At 39.0% G+C, this 18,683-nt stretch overlaps 1 protein-coding gene across 1 annotated transcript; it reads left to right on the top strand.

The window, feature by feature from the left end:
- The first annotated feature begins 11,910 nt into the window (after nucleotides 1-11,910).
- Nucleotides 11,911-13,450, top strand: LOC126298547 (protein BTG2-like). The gene has a single exon (XM_049989906.1). It carries the CDS (start codon nucleotides 12,109-12,111, stop codon nucleotides 12,646-12,648), a length of 540 nt encoding a protein of 179 aa, XP_049845863.1. The 5' UTR covers nucleotides 11,911-12,108; the 3' UTR covers nucleotides 12,649-13,450.
- The last annotated feature ends 5,233 nt before the right edge of the window (nucleotides 13,451-18,683 follow it).

The following is an 18,683-nucleotide window of genomic DNA, read 5'->3' as shown; positions in this document are numbered from 1 at the left end:
CTAGGCGCTACAGTCTGGAACCGCGCGACCGCTACGATCGCAGGTTCGAATCCTGCCTCGGGCTTGGTAGTGTGTGATGTCCTTAGGTTAGCTAGATTGTAAGTAGTTCTAAGTTCGAGGGGACTGATGACCTCAGAAGTTAAGTCCCATGGTGCTCAGGGCCATTAAATAGTAGTAGTAGTAGTAGTAGTAGTAGTAGTAGTAATAGTAGTAATAATAATAATAATAACAGTCCAGTGTCTTGTCGGCACGAGCCACGAGAACACACATTCTGTTCCGCTATTATGTACTACATCCCGCCTTTTCTTACACCACAGCGCGGGATTTGCAGAGGAAAGGGATAACCGGCCACATCTACGTCTTAACTTAGGAAGCGATGTTGTTCGCTGTAAGTTTACATACTGGTTTGGGGATTCTTCTAAATCTGCGGGTATAAGGAGGAGAAAACCGATATAACGTCAGGGCATGGTAAGGGGGAGGGGGGCGGGGGGGGGGGGGCGTCAAATACAGCAAAATTTTCCAGATAAGCACAGGACCAAAATGCAGCGTTGTGAACTTGCAGTCATAAGACCACAGCCAATTATCGACGAGCGCAATGAAGTTGGTCGAGTAAGCAAACCTATTTGGGTGTATTTATTTACCAGAGAACTCGTCAATGCCCCGCAATCGCTGCATATGCATGGGAACTGGATACACATTCCAATCTCTCTCTCCCTCTTCTCTATCCATCTCCCCATCTCCCGCTCCCTCTCTGCAAGTGCTGAATCTGTGAGGATACTGGCGTCAACGAAAGTATCGCACAATTTTAGTCTGCGAACGGGTAGGATTACAAAGCTTCAGACGATTGAGATTCCTTAGCAGTATTTTAATCATAAACCGATAGCCCACAACTACAGCTTTCCTGTTCTTTGTTGAAACAGTTGCGAGGAAGGAAACTAAACAACACATTTCCACAGAACAACATTCTTTCGCGGTTTTAACAGAAAATCTGTACACTGCCATAAAATACAAACTGCTGCTTTAGTAGTTTAATAACATATTTGTGACAGATCCGTAACAACACGTACATCATTTAATTACAATAGCAGCAATCTGGATATTATTGCAGAATGTAAGATCTATATTCTACACTGTGGGCCCACCGAATCTTAGATCTATACATTGTTTAAAAAATATGTGGCCTATGTCCGTCCAAATATTTTGTTAAATATCATGTAGACATACGAAATCAATCGGTTACTAATTTTTCGAGATTTTTTTGGTAACCACATATACAACGACTCGTCTACACACACACACACACACACACACACACACACACACACACACACACAATAATAATCAAGGATGTCATAATACAATGAAAATAAATAGTGCAACAATATATATAAACACAGAACTTACAAGTATACTTCTATGAGGATAGGACATGTATGTAACAACTTCGTTGGTTCGACTATGCCGCTAGGCTGTGTTAAATGTACATGCGTGGTGCCTGCACATTAGCAAACATTAAAACATGAGGCATTTGAATTTCACTGTTAACAATGCACCTTGTAAGACATCTCAGCAGCTGTAACTCCAGTACCTTAAATTAATGACATTACAGTAATTCAGGAATTTAAGGTTTGTCCAACTTTGATGGTTCAGCTAATTTAATTAGTAACTGCTCTCGTCAGCATGAGAGGTATTAACTAGGGCAAGTTAGTTTAAACGAACACAGTGCCGTGTGCTCGCCGCTAATTGGCTGCCGTTTTATGCCCGTAACTCCACAACGGTGCATCACGTGCTAGTAATGAGCAGCGCCCTAAGTCTGGAGACAACGCATTACGCCCAGATGGTACAAGGTTTAGGAAATTGTGATGTAGCTTTTGTGCCCACACAGTAGTGCAACATTCAAAATGTATTTATTTTGTTCGAAATGTTGCGTAAAGCGGCCTTCTCGTGCTCAGTATTATTGACATTAGTATTGCGCGAAAGTGCGTGGCCAAGAAGGCACGTAATTATTACTCAATATACATGTCCGGGACGCTTTATAACTCTGCACTGGTAGCGAACATGTCGGCACTTTACGTCCAAGTCTCAGGTATTGGGACTGAGTTTCTTGCGGAAAAAATACAGAACGGATGGAACAAGCCTCAGAAGCTTTCTGCTATTATTTCAGTAGGCCAGTGTATCTTTCATGGCAGCATAGATCCGTAAACCACAGCAAGTAATTACAAATTGAACAGTAAACTGTAACTTATCGTGTACCTATGTTGTTCTATTTTGTGACATACTGCAGATTAAATAAAACAAATATGCTATCTGCAAGCTCGTATGGTCTTAACGTATGTGCTGTAACCAATGTTCCAAGAAAAATAAAGCACCACCACAAGCATTGAGCCTTCTTTTGTTTTGCCTGTTACGGTACTCACTGCTTCCTCGGTCTTCCGTAACTTACTCCCAACTAGCTTACATTTTATCTGGGGATGTATCTTCCGTCACTCATTCTATCTAGATATTCATTCTAGTTTCTCCTATGTTCTTTTATTTTATTGAGGATGTTAAATGTTTTCCTGATCTCTGAATTTCGGAATCGGTAAGCTGTTGTGCTTCCTTTTACTGCTCTTAGAAACATATATAACGCTTGTATGCAACTTTGACGTTTACTTATAACCCACGATTCATTTCCGTAAACATTTGCCTCTGTCTTCTAAAATTTCAACGTTCTTTTTCCTCTTTTTTTCTTTTTTTAGATATCTGTTTATTGTTCCACATATAAAGCCCGAAAGTTGCTAATTTATTTCTGTCTTCCGTCATACATGACATCACAACCTAAATAGTTGAAATATTTTACCTGTTCTATGATTTATCACAATTTTTGTTCATACATAAGTTTTCCCTTTGTTAGAAGCCAATGATTTTCTTTTTCTGAAATTTTCCAATGGTTCTCTTCAAAATCTTTGATCAATATATTCCCCTTTGTGGGCCATATTCATACTTCAGCGGTGTGGCGACATCCACTGGGAACCCCAGTTCAATAAAGAACCACATGGTACTTTCATTTACATTTTACGGCCAACTTCCAGATATTTTGCCATTTACGTTTTTCAGTTCTTTGCAGAATTTAATTCGGAGAGAACAGACTTTTTTGGTCTTGGCAGGAATTTATATATTACGCAATACCACCCACACGGCAAAAGATATTGTAGAATACACTGAAGAAGTGTAAATACTTTTCAAGCCCTGGTGTCTTCAGTATACTGCGCAAACTGTTAATACCTATCACAGACTCTCAATATTATTGGTCAATACTCACTATTGTGCAACAGATATTGAAGAGCCCTTAATGGTGTCCGCCTTTTTTCCGTAAAACTTTTCTTTCCAAATTCCAGGCGGTTTCCGCAACTCTTTAGCCATCAGTGGATATTTATGTATTGTTTTACATCTGCACGAAAAATGATACGAGTTTTCTTCGTGTGACCTTTTTATTTCAGTTAAATGGGCTGTCTCGTAAAACGGACTGTCACAAGAAACTAAATAAAATTCCAGTGATAAACAGGTAACCTTTTATCGTTTAGATATGAAAAAATGCGTGTGACCGTTTTCAAGTGATGTTCAAATGTGATGCAATCCAAGTTCAAAGATTAGCCGCCGGGCGTGACACCCAGTTCTTGTGATTCTATGCTGTCGCTTAGAGTATTTCCTCAGGCCCAAGTCCCGTTAAGTATGTTTAAATTGGCTCATCACGCCGTGGTTCAAATGAAGAGTTAAACATTGCAACTTCCTTTCGACATATGGCCAGAGCAGTTACAAAGAATAACGGCGGAAGAACTACAACAGTTAACTAATTGACTACGCAGTTCAAATTAACTAACTGGTTCACCCCTTGCTGAAATGCTGTTAAGAAGTGAGGCTTCGCTGGAGCTTGGATTCTGATTCGGTTGCTGTTCTATGTGATCCACCAACTTATACATCTTAAACTTAATCCGTCAAAAATTAGTCGCGAAAGCCAGTACTGCAAGTATTTAACGGAGGGGTTTTACTATTGTGTGGAGATTCACAAAAAAAATCTTGTTAGGTTTATGGTCTGTTCCACTGGTATACTCTATGACTTATAGTTTTGTTCATTTTCTGACGAATCTTATTTTATGTCCGTATATTTTATCCAGCGGCGAAGTTAATCTTGTTCTATACAGTTTTCGATAATAGTGAAAGACATTACAAAAATAAACATGTATACATTTTGAATATTGATTTTGTTTAGGATTACAATAGTAACTGCAACAGCTACGCTTTGTGACCACTCAGCACCATGAGTCAGATTTGAATTACACAGTTCCGTGGAGTGAGGGGGGTGGGGGGGGGGGAGGGGGGGGGGGCAGGTAGGGGGACTAAAAGAAGAAACAAGAGGAAAGACAGCAGGAAGACAGATACGCTCTAGAAAACAAAGAATAGCGATTCGTTGATTATGAAGTAAAACCTCGGATTGGGCAACAATACAGGAAGAGGCCGGCCGTTTTTGAAACTACACTGGCCGTAATCTCAAATGATTTAAGGAAACTGCGAATATTTAGGCTGAAGTTCAACGAACGTCTTAGTTTTTCCGTCCAAAGTTAACAACTTAGCTATAGCTTTTCGTTTGCTTGAAACATTTGACAACATTAATAACACATTAAACACTGAAGTAGTTTACGTGAAAAAATTCTTGTATGCCGCTGCTGGAATTGATCACAAGAAAATTGACATACATTCTACATGCACAACACAAAAATCGCATCTTGACATTCTGGACGTAATAGAAATTTTCAGAAAAATCTACATAACCATATCATGTGGTTAATCAAGAGAGAAAATGCAAGGAATTGTAGATTGTAGATGCTAGATTGTAGAGTGTAGATTGCCGTTTTTTCTCGTTTCTTCAGTTCACTTTAAAATTAACATTTCCTAATTTTCTTGAAAGCACTTACATGAGAAACCTTAACTTCAATTCACGTTTTACATCATTACTCAGTTTTTTTACAGCAACCCTGTTTACCCAGTATAGTGTATCTGCATACCTGCTTTGAGTATACGGCTAATATTTCCGATCATCATACTGTAATGGTAATACGTGCGTGAAAGTGAAGCTGTCAGATTAAGGCTTTACTAGGCTTCGTCCTATTTGAGGTTCTAGACCGTTGCATACCGACCTCTGAACAGACGTTCCCAACCAGTGCTAGGGGGAGCTACAGTTTAACTTACAAGGGAATCGTCCAATCCGACATGTCGAAAGCTACCCTGATTTTTTTTACGTAATGAATACTCAGAGATAAAAGCACTGTCAAAATTTTAGGCGTACTGAAAGTATTTTCTAAAAAATATTCAAGCTACTCATATTATTTCGAGCTAAGAACCCCTTAGAACAGCGGTTTTTACACGCCTATCGCGCGAATCTGCGAATAAGCAGATGCAACCGCGACAAGAGACCATAGACGACAGAGACACACACACACACACACACACACACACACACACAAGAATTTCAAGCACTTAAACCATACGAAAAGTCTCACGTCTTTAATTTTTAACTTTCAGTTCATATCGACAACTACATTTTTGTAGATGCAATTGCTATACAAGTGAGGAGGTAAGAAAATCAAGGCAGTGTTTGATGTTACATTACATGCATGATGAAACAGTTCCTTGTTTATTCCCTGTAGCCATCACAAAAATGCGAGATGTCTACACCAGGCACACCTGATTACAGAAAAATTAATGCTTTCAGGCACTTCTCACGAATGGCTAGAGTTTAGACAGGACTTGAACTGACTAGGAAGTGGCCCTGGCCGTTGTTCTGCGTACTGTGCTGCATATCAGGCATACTCTATCAAGCTCATAAAATGTGGTGATGCAAATCATAGTACAGAAATGACCGAAGTTTATCAATACAGTTTCGCTGAAAAGCCTGAAATGACAGTTACCTGGAATTGTATTGCCCGATAATTTTCTGAAAAATGCTTGATTTTTTTTTCATCAAGAGGTTGAAACACTCTTAGCCCGAGTGGTAGCCGAATTACATTAACAGCCTTTTCGGCGTCGTCCTAAAGAGGTGTCCTGATATCTAGTTTTTTCTAGATTTTGCTACGTCGATTGCAAGACTTTTGCAAGTAAACAGGCCTCATTTTTGCTTCTAATTTATCTTCATTCTCCTGAAGACAGAGATAAGGCTGCTGGAACAGTAATACAATGATAAGAATCACTGGCACTGTTGTATCCTAATATGTTCTACCTTTCATCAACTACACAAGCGACTTTTTCGCTCGAAATGATGAAGTCCGCTTGCACAAAACTAAGTTTTATGGGACAACAAGTAGTTTCGTCTTTACGTCAGCTACGAATTTCTCTATGGTATCACTATCTAGACGTTTGCTGGAGGTAAGATTCGTAATTTTGCGACTTCCTTATCCGTATAATTAACTGATTCCGTTAAAGCGTGTCGAAGACGCCTGGACATCAGTAGAGTTCACATCCCTTGCAATTCAGAGCACCCACTCAGATCTGCGTCGGTAACGGTGCACTGACTCACGAGCAGTTCTAAATCTTGTGCATAGATTTTATTTCACACTTTTTGCAAGTTTCATTTTGACGCGTATTTCGTACCTTGAGTAAACCTTTCTTCCATTTATACAATTCATGTTTTGTTGTGGACGTTAGCACAACAGCCATCATTCGAACCACAGTTACAATTCACGGAATCGTCCGAGTTATTTCCTGTTTATTCTAATGTTCATGTAGTTTCTAACGAAATGTCGACGTTATTGGAATGAACGTCCAATAAATTAATTAATAACATATACAGGTCTTTATGAGCGGTAGGTGATCTCAATTGAGTAATACGTTCCTTGTATTTCATCCTTGCAAGGGTGAAATGGCTGAGCATCAGTCCCCTAGAACTAAGAACTACTTGAACCTAACTAACTTAAGGACATCACACACATCCATGCCCGAGGCAGGATTCGAACCTGCGACCGTAGCAGTCGCGCGGTTCCAGACTGAAGCGCCTAGAACAGCTCTGCCACTCGTGCCGGCCAGGGGCCTTTGTCTTACGAGCTCATAAGAGGGTAGTCGAAAGTTGCTTTCCTCGGTTTCTAGGAAAATACGCGTTTGCAATGGGGAAAAATGCTCAGTTTGCAATCACCTATAGATCCCGTCAATTTTGAATGTTACACCGGTGAACTGTGTGTTTCTTTTCTTTCTTCAGAAGAGGGATTGAGCCAAATAGCTCAAGAGTTTCATTTTAGGTTGTCTGAGGCTATTTCCTAAGTCACACAACTACTCAAAAGGCGTACAGTATAAGTTTCAGTGCACATTAGCAGTGAAGCAGATTTTTCGTAAAAATTCAAATTTTCATAACACTAATTTTTATATTTCACTGATAATCAGAGAGCCGTTTCATTTATTTATTTAACAAAATAACCTTCCTCTGATGCAGCTGTTTCGACGGGCAGTGATGAAAACTCAGGATTTAAACGCTGAAACCTAGAAGATAGAACTGTCTCAGAAATACGTATAGCCAAACAATAAAAAGTGGGCGAACTTTTCTGGGTAAAATTTATATCTTACATTGTCATTGTGTACCAAGCAGAAATATTGATTCGTTGAAAGCACGAAAAACACCTACATCTACATGGATACTCTGCAAATCACATTTAAGTGCCTCGCAGAGGGTTCATCGAAACACCTTCACTATTCTCTATTATTCCAACCTCTTAAAGCGAGCGGAAAAAATGGGCATCTGTATCTTTCCGTATGAACTCTGATTTCCCTTATTTTATCTGTGGTGATCGTGCCTCCCTGTGTAGGTCGTTGACAACAAAATATTTTCGCATTCGGAGGAGAATGTTGGTGATAGGAATTTCGTGAGAAGATTCCGCCGCAACGAAAAACTTCTTTCTTTTAATGATTTCCAGCCCAAATCCTGTATCATTTTGGTGACACTCCCATATTTCGCGATAATACAAAACGTGCTGACATCCTTTGAATTTTTTCTATGTACTCCGTCAGTCCTATCTAGTAAGAATCGCACACCGTGCAGGAGTATTCTAGAAGAGGACGGACGAGCGTAGTGTAGGCAGTCTCCTTAGTAGGTCTCTTACATTTTCTGTGTGTTCTGTCAATAAAACGTAGTCTTTCGTTAACTTTCTCCCACAACATTTTCTGTGTGTTCCTTCCAATTTAAGCTGCGCGTAATTGTAATACCTAGGTATTTAGCTGAATGTGCGGCTTTTAGATTAAACTAATTTACCGTGTAACCTAAGTTTAACTAGTTCCTTTTAGCAGTCGTGGATTACCTCACACTTAGTTATTTAGGGTCAACTGTCACTTTTCACACCATTCATATATCTTTTCTAAATCTTTCTGCAGTTTGTTTTAATATTATGATGACTTTCTTAGTCAATAAACGACAGCATCATCTGCATACAACCGAAGATGGCTTCTCAGCTTGTCTCCCAAATCGTTTATATAGATAAGGAACAGCAAAGGGCCTTTAACACTACCTTGGGGAACGCCAGAATTCACTTCTGTTTTACTCGATGACTTTCTGTCAATTACTACGAACTGTGACCTCTGACAGGAAATCACAAATCCAGTCACATAACAGACGATATTCCACACGCACGCAATTTCACTACAAGCCGCTTGTGTGGTACAGTGTCAAAAGCCTTCCGGAAATCCAGAAATACGGAATCTCTCTGAAATCACTTGTCAATAGCACTCAACACTTCATGTGAATAAAGAGCTACTTGCGTTTCACAGGAACGATGTTTTCTAAATCCATGTTGACTGTGTGTCAATAGACCGTTTTTCTTCGAGGTAATTCATAATGTTCGAACACAATGTATGTTCCAAAATCCTGCTGCATATCGGCGTTAACGATACGGGCCTGTAACTTAGTGGGTTACTCCTACTACCTTTCTTGAATATTGGTGTGACCTGTGCAACTTTCCAGTCTTTGGGTAGGGATTTTTCGTCGAGCGAACGGTTGTATATGACTTCAGTATGGAGTTAATGCATCAGCATACTCCGAGAAGAACTTAATTGGTATACAATCTGGACCAGAAGAGTTGCTTTTATTAAGTAATGTAAGTTGCTTCACTACTCCGAGGATATTTACTTCTACGTTACTCATGTCGGCAGCTGTTCTCGATTCGAATTCTGGAATATTTACTTCATCTTTTGTAGAGGCATTTCGGAAGGTTGCGTTTAGTAACTACTTTGGCAGCACTAATTCGGGACTTGTGGTTTCGAATACCGAAAGAGTCCTGTGTCGTCAGCACCTCCCTCGATTCAGCAACGAAAAACACAGCGTACTCGGCACGCCTTGTCAAAAGGTCACAGCACGTCACAGAAAGGAAAGCGTGCCCGTAGCCACGTAGTTCCGCATTAGCTGCCGAATATTAATGGCGTTTGCTCCGAAGGCCTGGGCCGCAAAATTCCGAACTTGGTCGTAAACAGACTAAGGACGATTCCTAAAAGTCGCGCATTCGATAAGCTATCACGAAGATTTCGTCATTATGGAATCTTTACTACGATTTACGTAAGCTACTCGCTCATTTTCGGACTACACCGTGAGAAGTACTTTACTGTTAGGGACAAAAACTTCATGGCTATCAAACACGCACGAACCATTAAGGTGCAATGGTAAATGATACAGCGAGGGATTCTGCATTCGATACTTGACAACAACAGATGGGAATACCTGAAGGGATACTGCCCAGTAAAAGCGTTCTACAAGCACGCAATTTATTATATTCAGTTTGGCAACCGTTCTGTTGCTTTCCATCGTAACAGCGATTACTGTGTTTCTTTGTAAATGAGTTTCTAAGACATGTCCTAATAGATGGTTCAATAAAACTCTCCCTGAGATACAAATTAAACGTTCCTGAAAGTGATATGAAAGTCTGCGTAAGTATTATTTCGCATCTGCTACAACTTCAGATAAGGATCAGTATGAAGTGTTGCACCAGTGGCCGAAAGCGATCATCATCATTTGCATAAGCTATTTTTCGCAAAGTAGCCACACACACGATATTTACATCGAGAGGGAGATGTGCGATACAAAGCTTTCAAAACACTAATAATTTTACCGTTGCTAGTAAAACAAAATTTTCTGCCCACTAAACACGTATAGAGCCCGGAAAGAAGCCATAGAGGGACACACTTTACTCCAAAAATAAAACTCGTCCGACTCCTTTGTTCGCGCTAACCAGCCACAGCGTCACGCAAGCCTACCCGAACAGCTGGGTGGCTTAGCTGGTAGTCCTTCCCCTCCCATCTCTGAACACAGCGTTGTCAAATCTCCGCGCGATATCAAAGGAACAAGCCGCGACGTTTACATATCTGTAAAGGTGTCCTCGACTTCACAGGGAAAGGAAAATTTCTAGTTCTTCACAAGCACAGCCAAAAAGTCTTCTAAAAGTAAATGGCTGTGGAACACTGCGACTGTGCTGAATGTTTTTAGAAATCATTACAACTTGTCACTTTTTGCGACTTTAGTATTTATCATTACCGGTTTAAAATCGCCTAGCGACACATACGGCGTTCATTAGTAAGTGCTTATAGCATTATGGGTATAACAGTGGCCAGACAAAAGTTAAGCATTAAGTTTAGCGTATCATCGACTTGTTATATGAAGCCGTGAGATTAAGCTTCGTGCACAAATCACTTTGGAAAAAATGTTATGCTTTACAGTTATATGGAAGAGTTTCTGTAGTGCTGTGTGATTAACATAGCTGTAAAACAGGGTATAGTCTCCAAAATTGTGTGTGCATCATGATTAATTCCATGAATTAAATTAACGCAGTCAGTTCGAAATTATTAGGTAAATTATTGCAGATACTTTGCTAACTTGCATTGCTTGCTTGTTTCTTCGATGTTCTGTCTTGCCATAGCTACACGACTCATCGAATGCTATTAACTATAAACAAATTCTAACAACTGTTTACCATCTGATTAATCGTTTGGTAACTTGAAACCGGTGACAAATATGTACCATCACAAAAGGTGTAGCCACTTCGGAAAACTTATTAGAGAAGCATCGACAAACATAAGTGTAAATGCGAGGAGGTTAAGCTGCAAGTGCGTACAATATTATATTCAAGTCAGGCAACCACTTAATACTGAAAGTTATTCGCAAAAAAGTCACTATTTCAGGTCAAGCACGATAGTTGTTTGCGCTGCGAAACATAGTAAGAGCTTTGCGTGTCATTAGTTGCATTTCCTATCTCGTAAGACCACTATCTGCTAGTGGTAAAAATTTAATGCGCAGAATTATCTGTTGTAAACAAGGCGAAAAGATTTTATTAGAAAACCTACTTAGATCTTACACGATACTAAAGACAGCTACGTAAGTCTTAACAGTACGTGCATAACTCATTTCGAAGTTATAATTGCACTACCAATAGGCTCACGGCAAGCAAAATTCCCTTTAATATGTAGTTTCAATTAACTCCGGTTGAACGATATGTATCCTGTGGACGCTTAGAGAGCCACGTAATAGTTTTAATATTGAAGGTTTGAAAGAAGTATGGCTAAAACACTGATTGCATTTAGGAAAGTTGAGGGAAAATTGTTCTTTAACAGTTTTATTTACTCACTGCTCATTTCAAGTGACACTGACTTCGAATTAAGGAAATATACACGCCGCCATTTGCGACGACGTAAGCGCCACGTTCATCACGCAAGCAAGCGGCAGCAAACAGCTGCTCCGCTCCTCTTCAGCCTCGACTCGTCTCTCTCTGCAAGGGTGTGTTGTTATAACCTTATTCCCTTACTTCGCCTCCTGGCACTTGTTTACTAGGCGCTCATTGGATACGTCCGGCGAAGCTTCGTCCGATTGGCCGCTGCGTGTGACGTGCTTACCCCCACCTCAGCACCCACGTGACTCTCGCTCGTTGGTATACCAAGCTAACAGTAGGGTCGCAGAGTTAGTCTGAGTCGTGACGGTCTGGGTTGCAGTTGAATGTTCGTGTGCATATCGGAGATTTGAGTGAGAGTTGCTTGGTGATGTTCTAAGTCCTGCCAACGAAGACTGAGTTTACCGAACGATAAACTTTCGGTTTTTTCGTCATCTAAATTGTTATAATGCGGGTAGAAATCCATTCTGCGGCAAATTTCCTGGTCCATCTGCTGAGGCTGAATCATAATGGTCTCAGCGAAACTCAGCTGGAGATGTTCAAAGCATCGCTTACAGAAGTTCTGCGTATGCGATACAAGGAGCATTGGTTCCCCGAAAAACCATCTCGTGGATCTGGTTACCGTTGCATACGTATCAACGGCAAGATGGACCCAGTGGTAGCGCAAGCTGGGAAAGCTGTAGGACTGCCGCCTGCGTACCTGCACAGTCTGTTTCCTTCGGAGTTAACGATGTGGATAGATCCAGCTGAAGTGTCCTATAGGATCGGAGAGAACGGTTCCATCTGTGTTCTGTACGAAGAGACAGCACCAACGACGTCGGAGGAATACGCACTGGAAAGGCCCCTGACGAAGTGCGATGTTCCTGCGTGCAGTACGGGCAGCGGCAACAATGGTGGCGGTAGCGGCAGCAGCGCGTCCTGCAAAGAGAGCTTGATGTTCCTAGACCCACGGGGAGTGCAGCATCTGGCGGCGTACGTCTCCAGCTGAACATCACGGCCAGCATCGTATGATTTCCCGGTCGCAAATTTGCCAAACTACATGAACAATTGTGATCTCAGTGTTTCCTTATGTCTTGATTTGCTCGTGTTTATTTGTCTATTACCCAAATTCTGTCTTTCAGAGCGAGTCTTCAGGGACCAAATTTGTGCAAGGATGGCCCGATCCTATCGAAGCGGCCAGTCGTGTTTTTTTATCTACGTCATTTTCAAAGGAAAAGAACGAGCTTGAACGTTGTTAGATGAATTGCATAGAGAGAGAGATTTCCAAAGTCTGTTAATTTATGCTTTACTAAATGTACAAACATGTGAGGAATCTGTGATGTATCTGAAGAAACAGGGCTGACTGTTTCATACAGGGTAGGGCAAATCTAGTTTCACTGCCGCGAGCCCTTTTACTGTTTACTATAGACTGAAATTTAATTCAAATGCGTTAAAGGTACAAAGCTGGTAACAGCATTCTGTGATTTTTTTCGGTTGCAGTATTCGTTAAAAAGTGAAGCTAGCTTCTCTTTTCTCGTTAGCTTCTACTTTCTCGCTCACGAGTAGTTATATGCAAGATAGTATTTAAACTATGTCGGTGCATGATTGTAAAATATTTTGCTTGTACATATATTTTAATGTTTTCATACTTACGTTCATTCTATTTTCATGCCATTTTTCAGACAGAATGTATGTGTTTCTCAGAGGCAAGATGACTTGTGATTGTAAAAAGTTCAAAGTTTTGTTACTGGAACTGTTTTGTACAGGAGAATAAAGCGTTTACCGCAATAAATATTCGAATCATAAACATAGTTAGCAATTTTTTTATCTTCCTCAAGTCATTGTTTTGCGGTCGGTGTTGAAATATCGCTTGAAAGCATTTCATTTTACGGCGCATATTTAACTCTATCTTTAGTGATGATTCTTAGTAGAGGCAAGCTTGAAGTAATATGAATTGGCTCAAGCTTTGCGAGAATACAGATATATTGTATGGCCTGTAAAGCTGTTAAGAACAAATATTTTGTGTAGCGCAACAATACTTATGCTTGAGATCGGAAAACAGGATAATGAAGTGCTTTCAGGTTTGGCACAAGCAGTAATATGTTAAAGGAGAAGATACTGAGGCTGAAGATTCGTACCTACATTCCAGGCAGATGAGCAGTAACAGGTAAGTTCTAGGTTGTTATGACATTGTATGCTGCGGACGTCAAAGCATCATGATTCTCTTGCCTTGATAGGGCTCCAGGGACGAAATGTCACAACATTGAAGCCTTTTTCTGATAATTTGTTTTCAAGTAATTGTAAGTTTAATGTTGTGGAATGTTACAAACAGTTGTAGCGGTGGTACGCATAGTTGGTAATGACTGGAATAGGGTGCAGTACTTAGAGCCACTGGATTAATAAAACGAAGCTTTTTCGAACTGGCTGTTGTATTTTGAAGTTCTATTACGCAGTGTAGTATTAGTTGATCAGTATTTAATCTGCTTTCCGTCTACATATAGACGGAAAGCGTATTTTAATACATGTAGGGATCGTAGACTCTTCAAAAGTTTTTTCTTTATTTAATGAAACGCGTTTTGTTTCGTCAGTTTCCACGTCAATGATTATACTTTTGTAACGAAAGCCGTTTGTAATGGTCTTGGGAGGACTAAAGCGACATTAGCAGCTATATTTGAGTGAAAATGACTTTGGAAATGACTTAATACGGAATGAGGCAACAGAATTTCTTTGTGAGACAGACCATGAACTAGAGTTTTATATATGCTTAATCAGTTCATTACTCGTGCTTCCTCTGCTGTTTGACTTTCGTATCAACAGTAATTGGTCCGTAACTGTAGTGTCCAAATTTCTTACCCCTCATCAACTTGATTCAGCAGGTGAGCTATATATATATCCTTCATTAACAGTTGACTTACACCACTCATTTGCTTGCATTTCTCCTGATTGTATTTCAGCTCACATCAGTAGGTACTCGGTAGTTAATCATTATAATTCAATCTCGCTACAGTATTAAATTAAGGTGTTCAGCTCGTTACTCTTACACAAATTAGCTGACATGAAAAACATTCAAAAAGTATTTACTGGTATCTGAACAAGAAAAAACTAGCTTTAGTGACATTTAGAATAGTGTACAAAACCTGCTATGAACTTCAGATCTACTAAATATTAAACATGGGAATCTTCATCAGTTAAGCTCCAGTAATGTCAATCAATTTACAGATTTGGTTATTGTTAATAGAAGAAACAGAGGTCAAAGATAGTACTGTATTTTCGTATCTTTAATTGGTAGTTGTCATTGACTGATAAATGTTAGTGATGAACTAATAGTTCCAGACTAGACTTACCTGTCATGTTATAGCCAGATGGTTCAGTATAGACTTCTGTGAAGGTTTTAGCCTAATGCCAGAGCAAGCAAAAGCATATAAAACTGAAACATACACCTATGAAACATAACTATCATATGCTTCTGGTGATGTGGTTAGTCAGTCAATTAAAAGTTAACTTTAAGCTGCATTAATTATATTTTGTCCTTGGCAGTTCTAATGTGGAAAACATTTTGTGGTCTACCACTGTTAGGAAGTTGCTTGGTTTTGGTTTATATCCTACCATGTGTCCTTATTGTTAAAGTTGCAAATTTCCTTCACTGTACAAAAGGTTGTTGGTTTCATATAAAGAAAAATGGAAATGATACCAGATAAGAGGGAATGTTTGAACTTCCTTGCAATGTAAAGCTCTTCTTTGCATTATAAAGATGCCATGTCTTCTCATTATGTAATTCAGCAGCTTAACTGCCTGTACCTTGAAGGTTTCAGACTTTGCATTTATTTAAAGTAGCCTACAAAATTTCTTGCACTCGCACACAAGTTCTTCTTCCTGGACACCACTCTAATTCAGAAAAATCATAATTTTGAGGTATCATAAAGGATTTTAATGAAAGAATGAATATGGCTAAAAGCAGGCCAGATGCTCAAGGTCTCATTACATTTCTCCTCACATATAGATGATTTTCCTTTCAAACAGGACTGTCATGTTATCTCATAAAGGTCTATTCATTACTACATTGTTGTGTAAGTCCCTCACTGGAGAATCCCATGTTAGTTGATTGTTCTGGGAACTGCCACACATGTGGAAGTTAAATTAAGCCCACTGTAACAGGACTTTATGTGTATAGGTACAGACTGTGTACCCTATAATAAGTAAGTTTAGGTAAGCATAATGTACGTTACCACTGTAATGTTGGGTATATACATATTTCTCAGAGCGGCACAATGCAAGTTACGTAAAAGTTTGACACTTCCATTTCGCATTGGGGTGTACTCAGCTCCTCTTTACAAATGTATTAACCTGATATATGGACAGTCACCAAATTCACCTGGTGATTACAAGGTTGTAAGTTCAAATTATCAATGTAACAAGAGTTGATGATAGGCAACATTTTCTTAGATGACTGGATGATTGACTATATGCCACTGGCTTGGTTGCTATTGTTTCCTAAGGCTTTGTATAGGCTGAGTATCAGAGAACAACATATTTTGTGTAGGTATGTTTTCTTTTAAAGTCATGGTCAAAGATTTGTCTTCTTTTGATGCTTCCTGTGTGTTGAATGATAGTGTGATAGATAAAAGTAGATTGACCCACCCCATTTGGGATTTTTAGATTTTTCTTCCAGGCATTAAGTCTTTTTCACAGGTATTTACATTTATTGCTTGGTATCAGTCCTTCAGATTTGAAGCTGAGCAAGTACTGTTAAAACAGATTCATGGCCCTGTTGTTAAATTACATTGATGGCAAGTGATAGTTCTGTAAATAAGTCATATTAGTCATAGGCATGGTCTGCTTATATCACACAGTTGATGGCCGAGTTGTTGACAATTTCTACATACTGCAGAGCACCACAACTACAAGGCATTTGAGTAAAAGTTTTAATTTACTTTGACCAAAAGCCAGTTATGTACTGCAACTGTATGTGGGTTCCATTACACCTACCTTGTAGAGAATAATTTCCTTTCATTTTAGGTGGTTTCTCTCATTATATTGTGAAGTAAATTAGAAGTAATTCCTGTGATTTATCACCGTTACTCAAAATAATTTGTTTGTATATATTGCAAAAGTAGCCTGCAGTGTCTGTTCACCCCGGAAATTGGTGAACAGTTTGTGATGTTAGTTCATGAACTTCATGTAGCCCACTGTTTTTTGACATGGCCATCTCCCTCATGGAATTTGTAAATAACAGTATAAACTCACAAAAAGAAGGTACAACATTAACATATATTTTATAAGTGTGTTTCACCATTCTACAGCTTCTCTCTTTGGTAAGCTTGTAGCAGAAATAAAATTTATGAGTGTATTTCTCAGATATTCAATCTAAATTAGAAGGAAGGCTATGCTGTGGCATGCACATTTTTAATATTCTGAACTAGGTTTGGGATAGTCCAGATTCTTTCACTAGACTCTAGCATTCTTAACCATTTACAATCAGACGGAATTTATTTTATGATTTTTATTACCAGAATTAGTGGCATCATCACTGAGTACCATCTACCAAAGCAAGGAGAATAAATTGATAACATTGCATTAGTTTTCTTGGTATGACTAATTTACACTAAAAAAAGGCATTAAAAGTTTTGAGAGTTTGGGGAGGGAGGAGGAGGTTGTTGTACACTTTTAATTTTACTTGCGGAAAAGCCAGTTTGTGCTGTATTTTATTAAAATAGTTACCTTCATCCTTTGACACTACCCATGATTATGGAATCCAGATGTTTCCAAAGTACACAAAGGAAATCTGGTCTCATCATATGTATGGGTATATAAATGATCTCTAGTTCTTTTGCATTTTGAGTAACCTGAAAAAAAAAAACATTGATTTTGATGTTTCAAAAGGCATGTTCTATATTTTGAGATATGTGTGTTGATACCCTCTTCCTATGTGGGTACCAATTATTGTACATGCAGAAAGTGGTCAAGTAAACTGTTGCAAGGGACAATATATTGTTTGAAAATTTCAGTACATAATTTTCAACTTTGTCTGTGACTCTGGCCCAAAGTGCTACTTTCCAGAACTCAGTTCTATTCATGTCTAGGTGACGTGTGTAAAATTACTCTCACAATGACTAATGTCATCTGTTAGCTGACATGTTAAACTGTTAGACGTTTCTGTTTAGTAGTTGCACTGAGATTGTTAAATAGTTGATTCCTAATTCCTTAATGCAGTCTGAAGCCGAGACATTCAACTACACAAAGCATTTCTTCTAAGAATAATGAGGTGATTTTTTGTCTGTTATTTCTGAAAAATGTTTTAGTTCTTACTGTGAGTAGGCGGACTCATGTCATATAAAAGATGGTCACTGAAGATTTCGTAGCATACCCAATGCCGAAGAAAATATTGTTTCGTCTCTCGTCACATTTCCAGTATTATTTGAATTGTAACTTTCTGAGCTTAATCAGTAAAACAGCCTTAAATTAACTTGTTGCTGTACTTAGTACAATAATATTTACTGTCCATTACCACACATTATGAAGAATAATCCAGATTACCAGCAGTAACTAAATAAATCTGTTTTCTAAGGTCATCAGTCCCTAAGCTTACACACTACTTAACCTAAATTATCCTAAGGATAAACACACACCCATGCCCGAGGGAGGATTCAAACCTTCGCCGGGTTCAAGCAGTTTGTGCACTTTTTTGAAACATTCTGGACAGTTAATACTACATGCTGCTAATTACTTAATATGACAGTTCCTTATTGTTCAGTTAAGACATGCACAGCTCAAAGTTTTGTTGAAAGTTGCAAGTGCAATGCCAGCATTGTAGAGTAAAATTAGTGCTATTGTTTGTTTAAACTAAATTCTTAGTATTCCACATTTACTCAACTGCTCCATTCCCATTTCTGTGTTGTATCTTGTTTTGAAGCAAGTCCTTAGTAGCTGATTTCAGGATGTTCTGGTCTGTGAGGAGTGTACAAATCCTTTGCTTGTGGCCACTATCCAAATCATTACGGTTAAAATTTAAAAAAAAAAATTGATGACCCATGAACTGAATTACTA

This window comes from Schistocerca gregaria, chromosome X, assembly GCF_023897955.1.
Source record: "Schistocerca gregaria isolate iqSchGreg1 chromosome X, iqSchGreg1.2, whole genome shotgun sequence".
NCBI classification, from domain to species: Eukaryota; Metazoa; Arthropoda; class Insecta; order Orthoptera; family Acrididae; genus Schistocerca; species Schistocerca gregaria.
The sequence above is the reverse complement of the archived record's forward strand: the minus strand, read 5'-3'. Positions and strand labels throughout refer to the sequence as shown.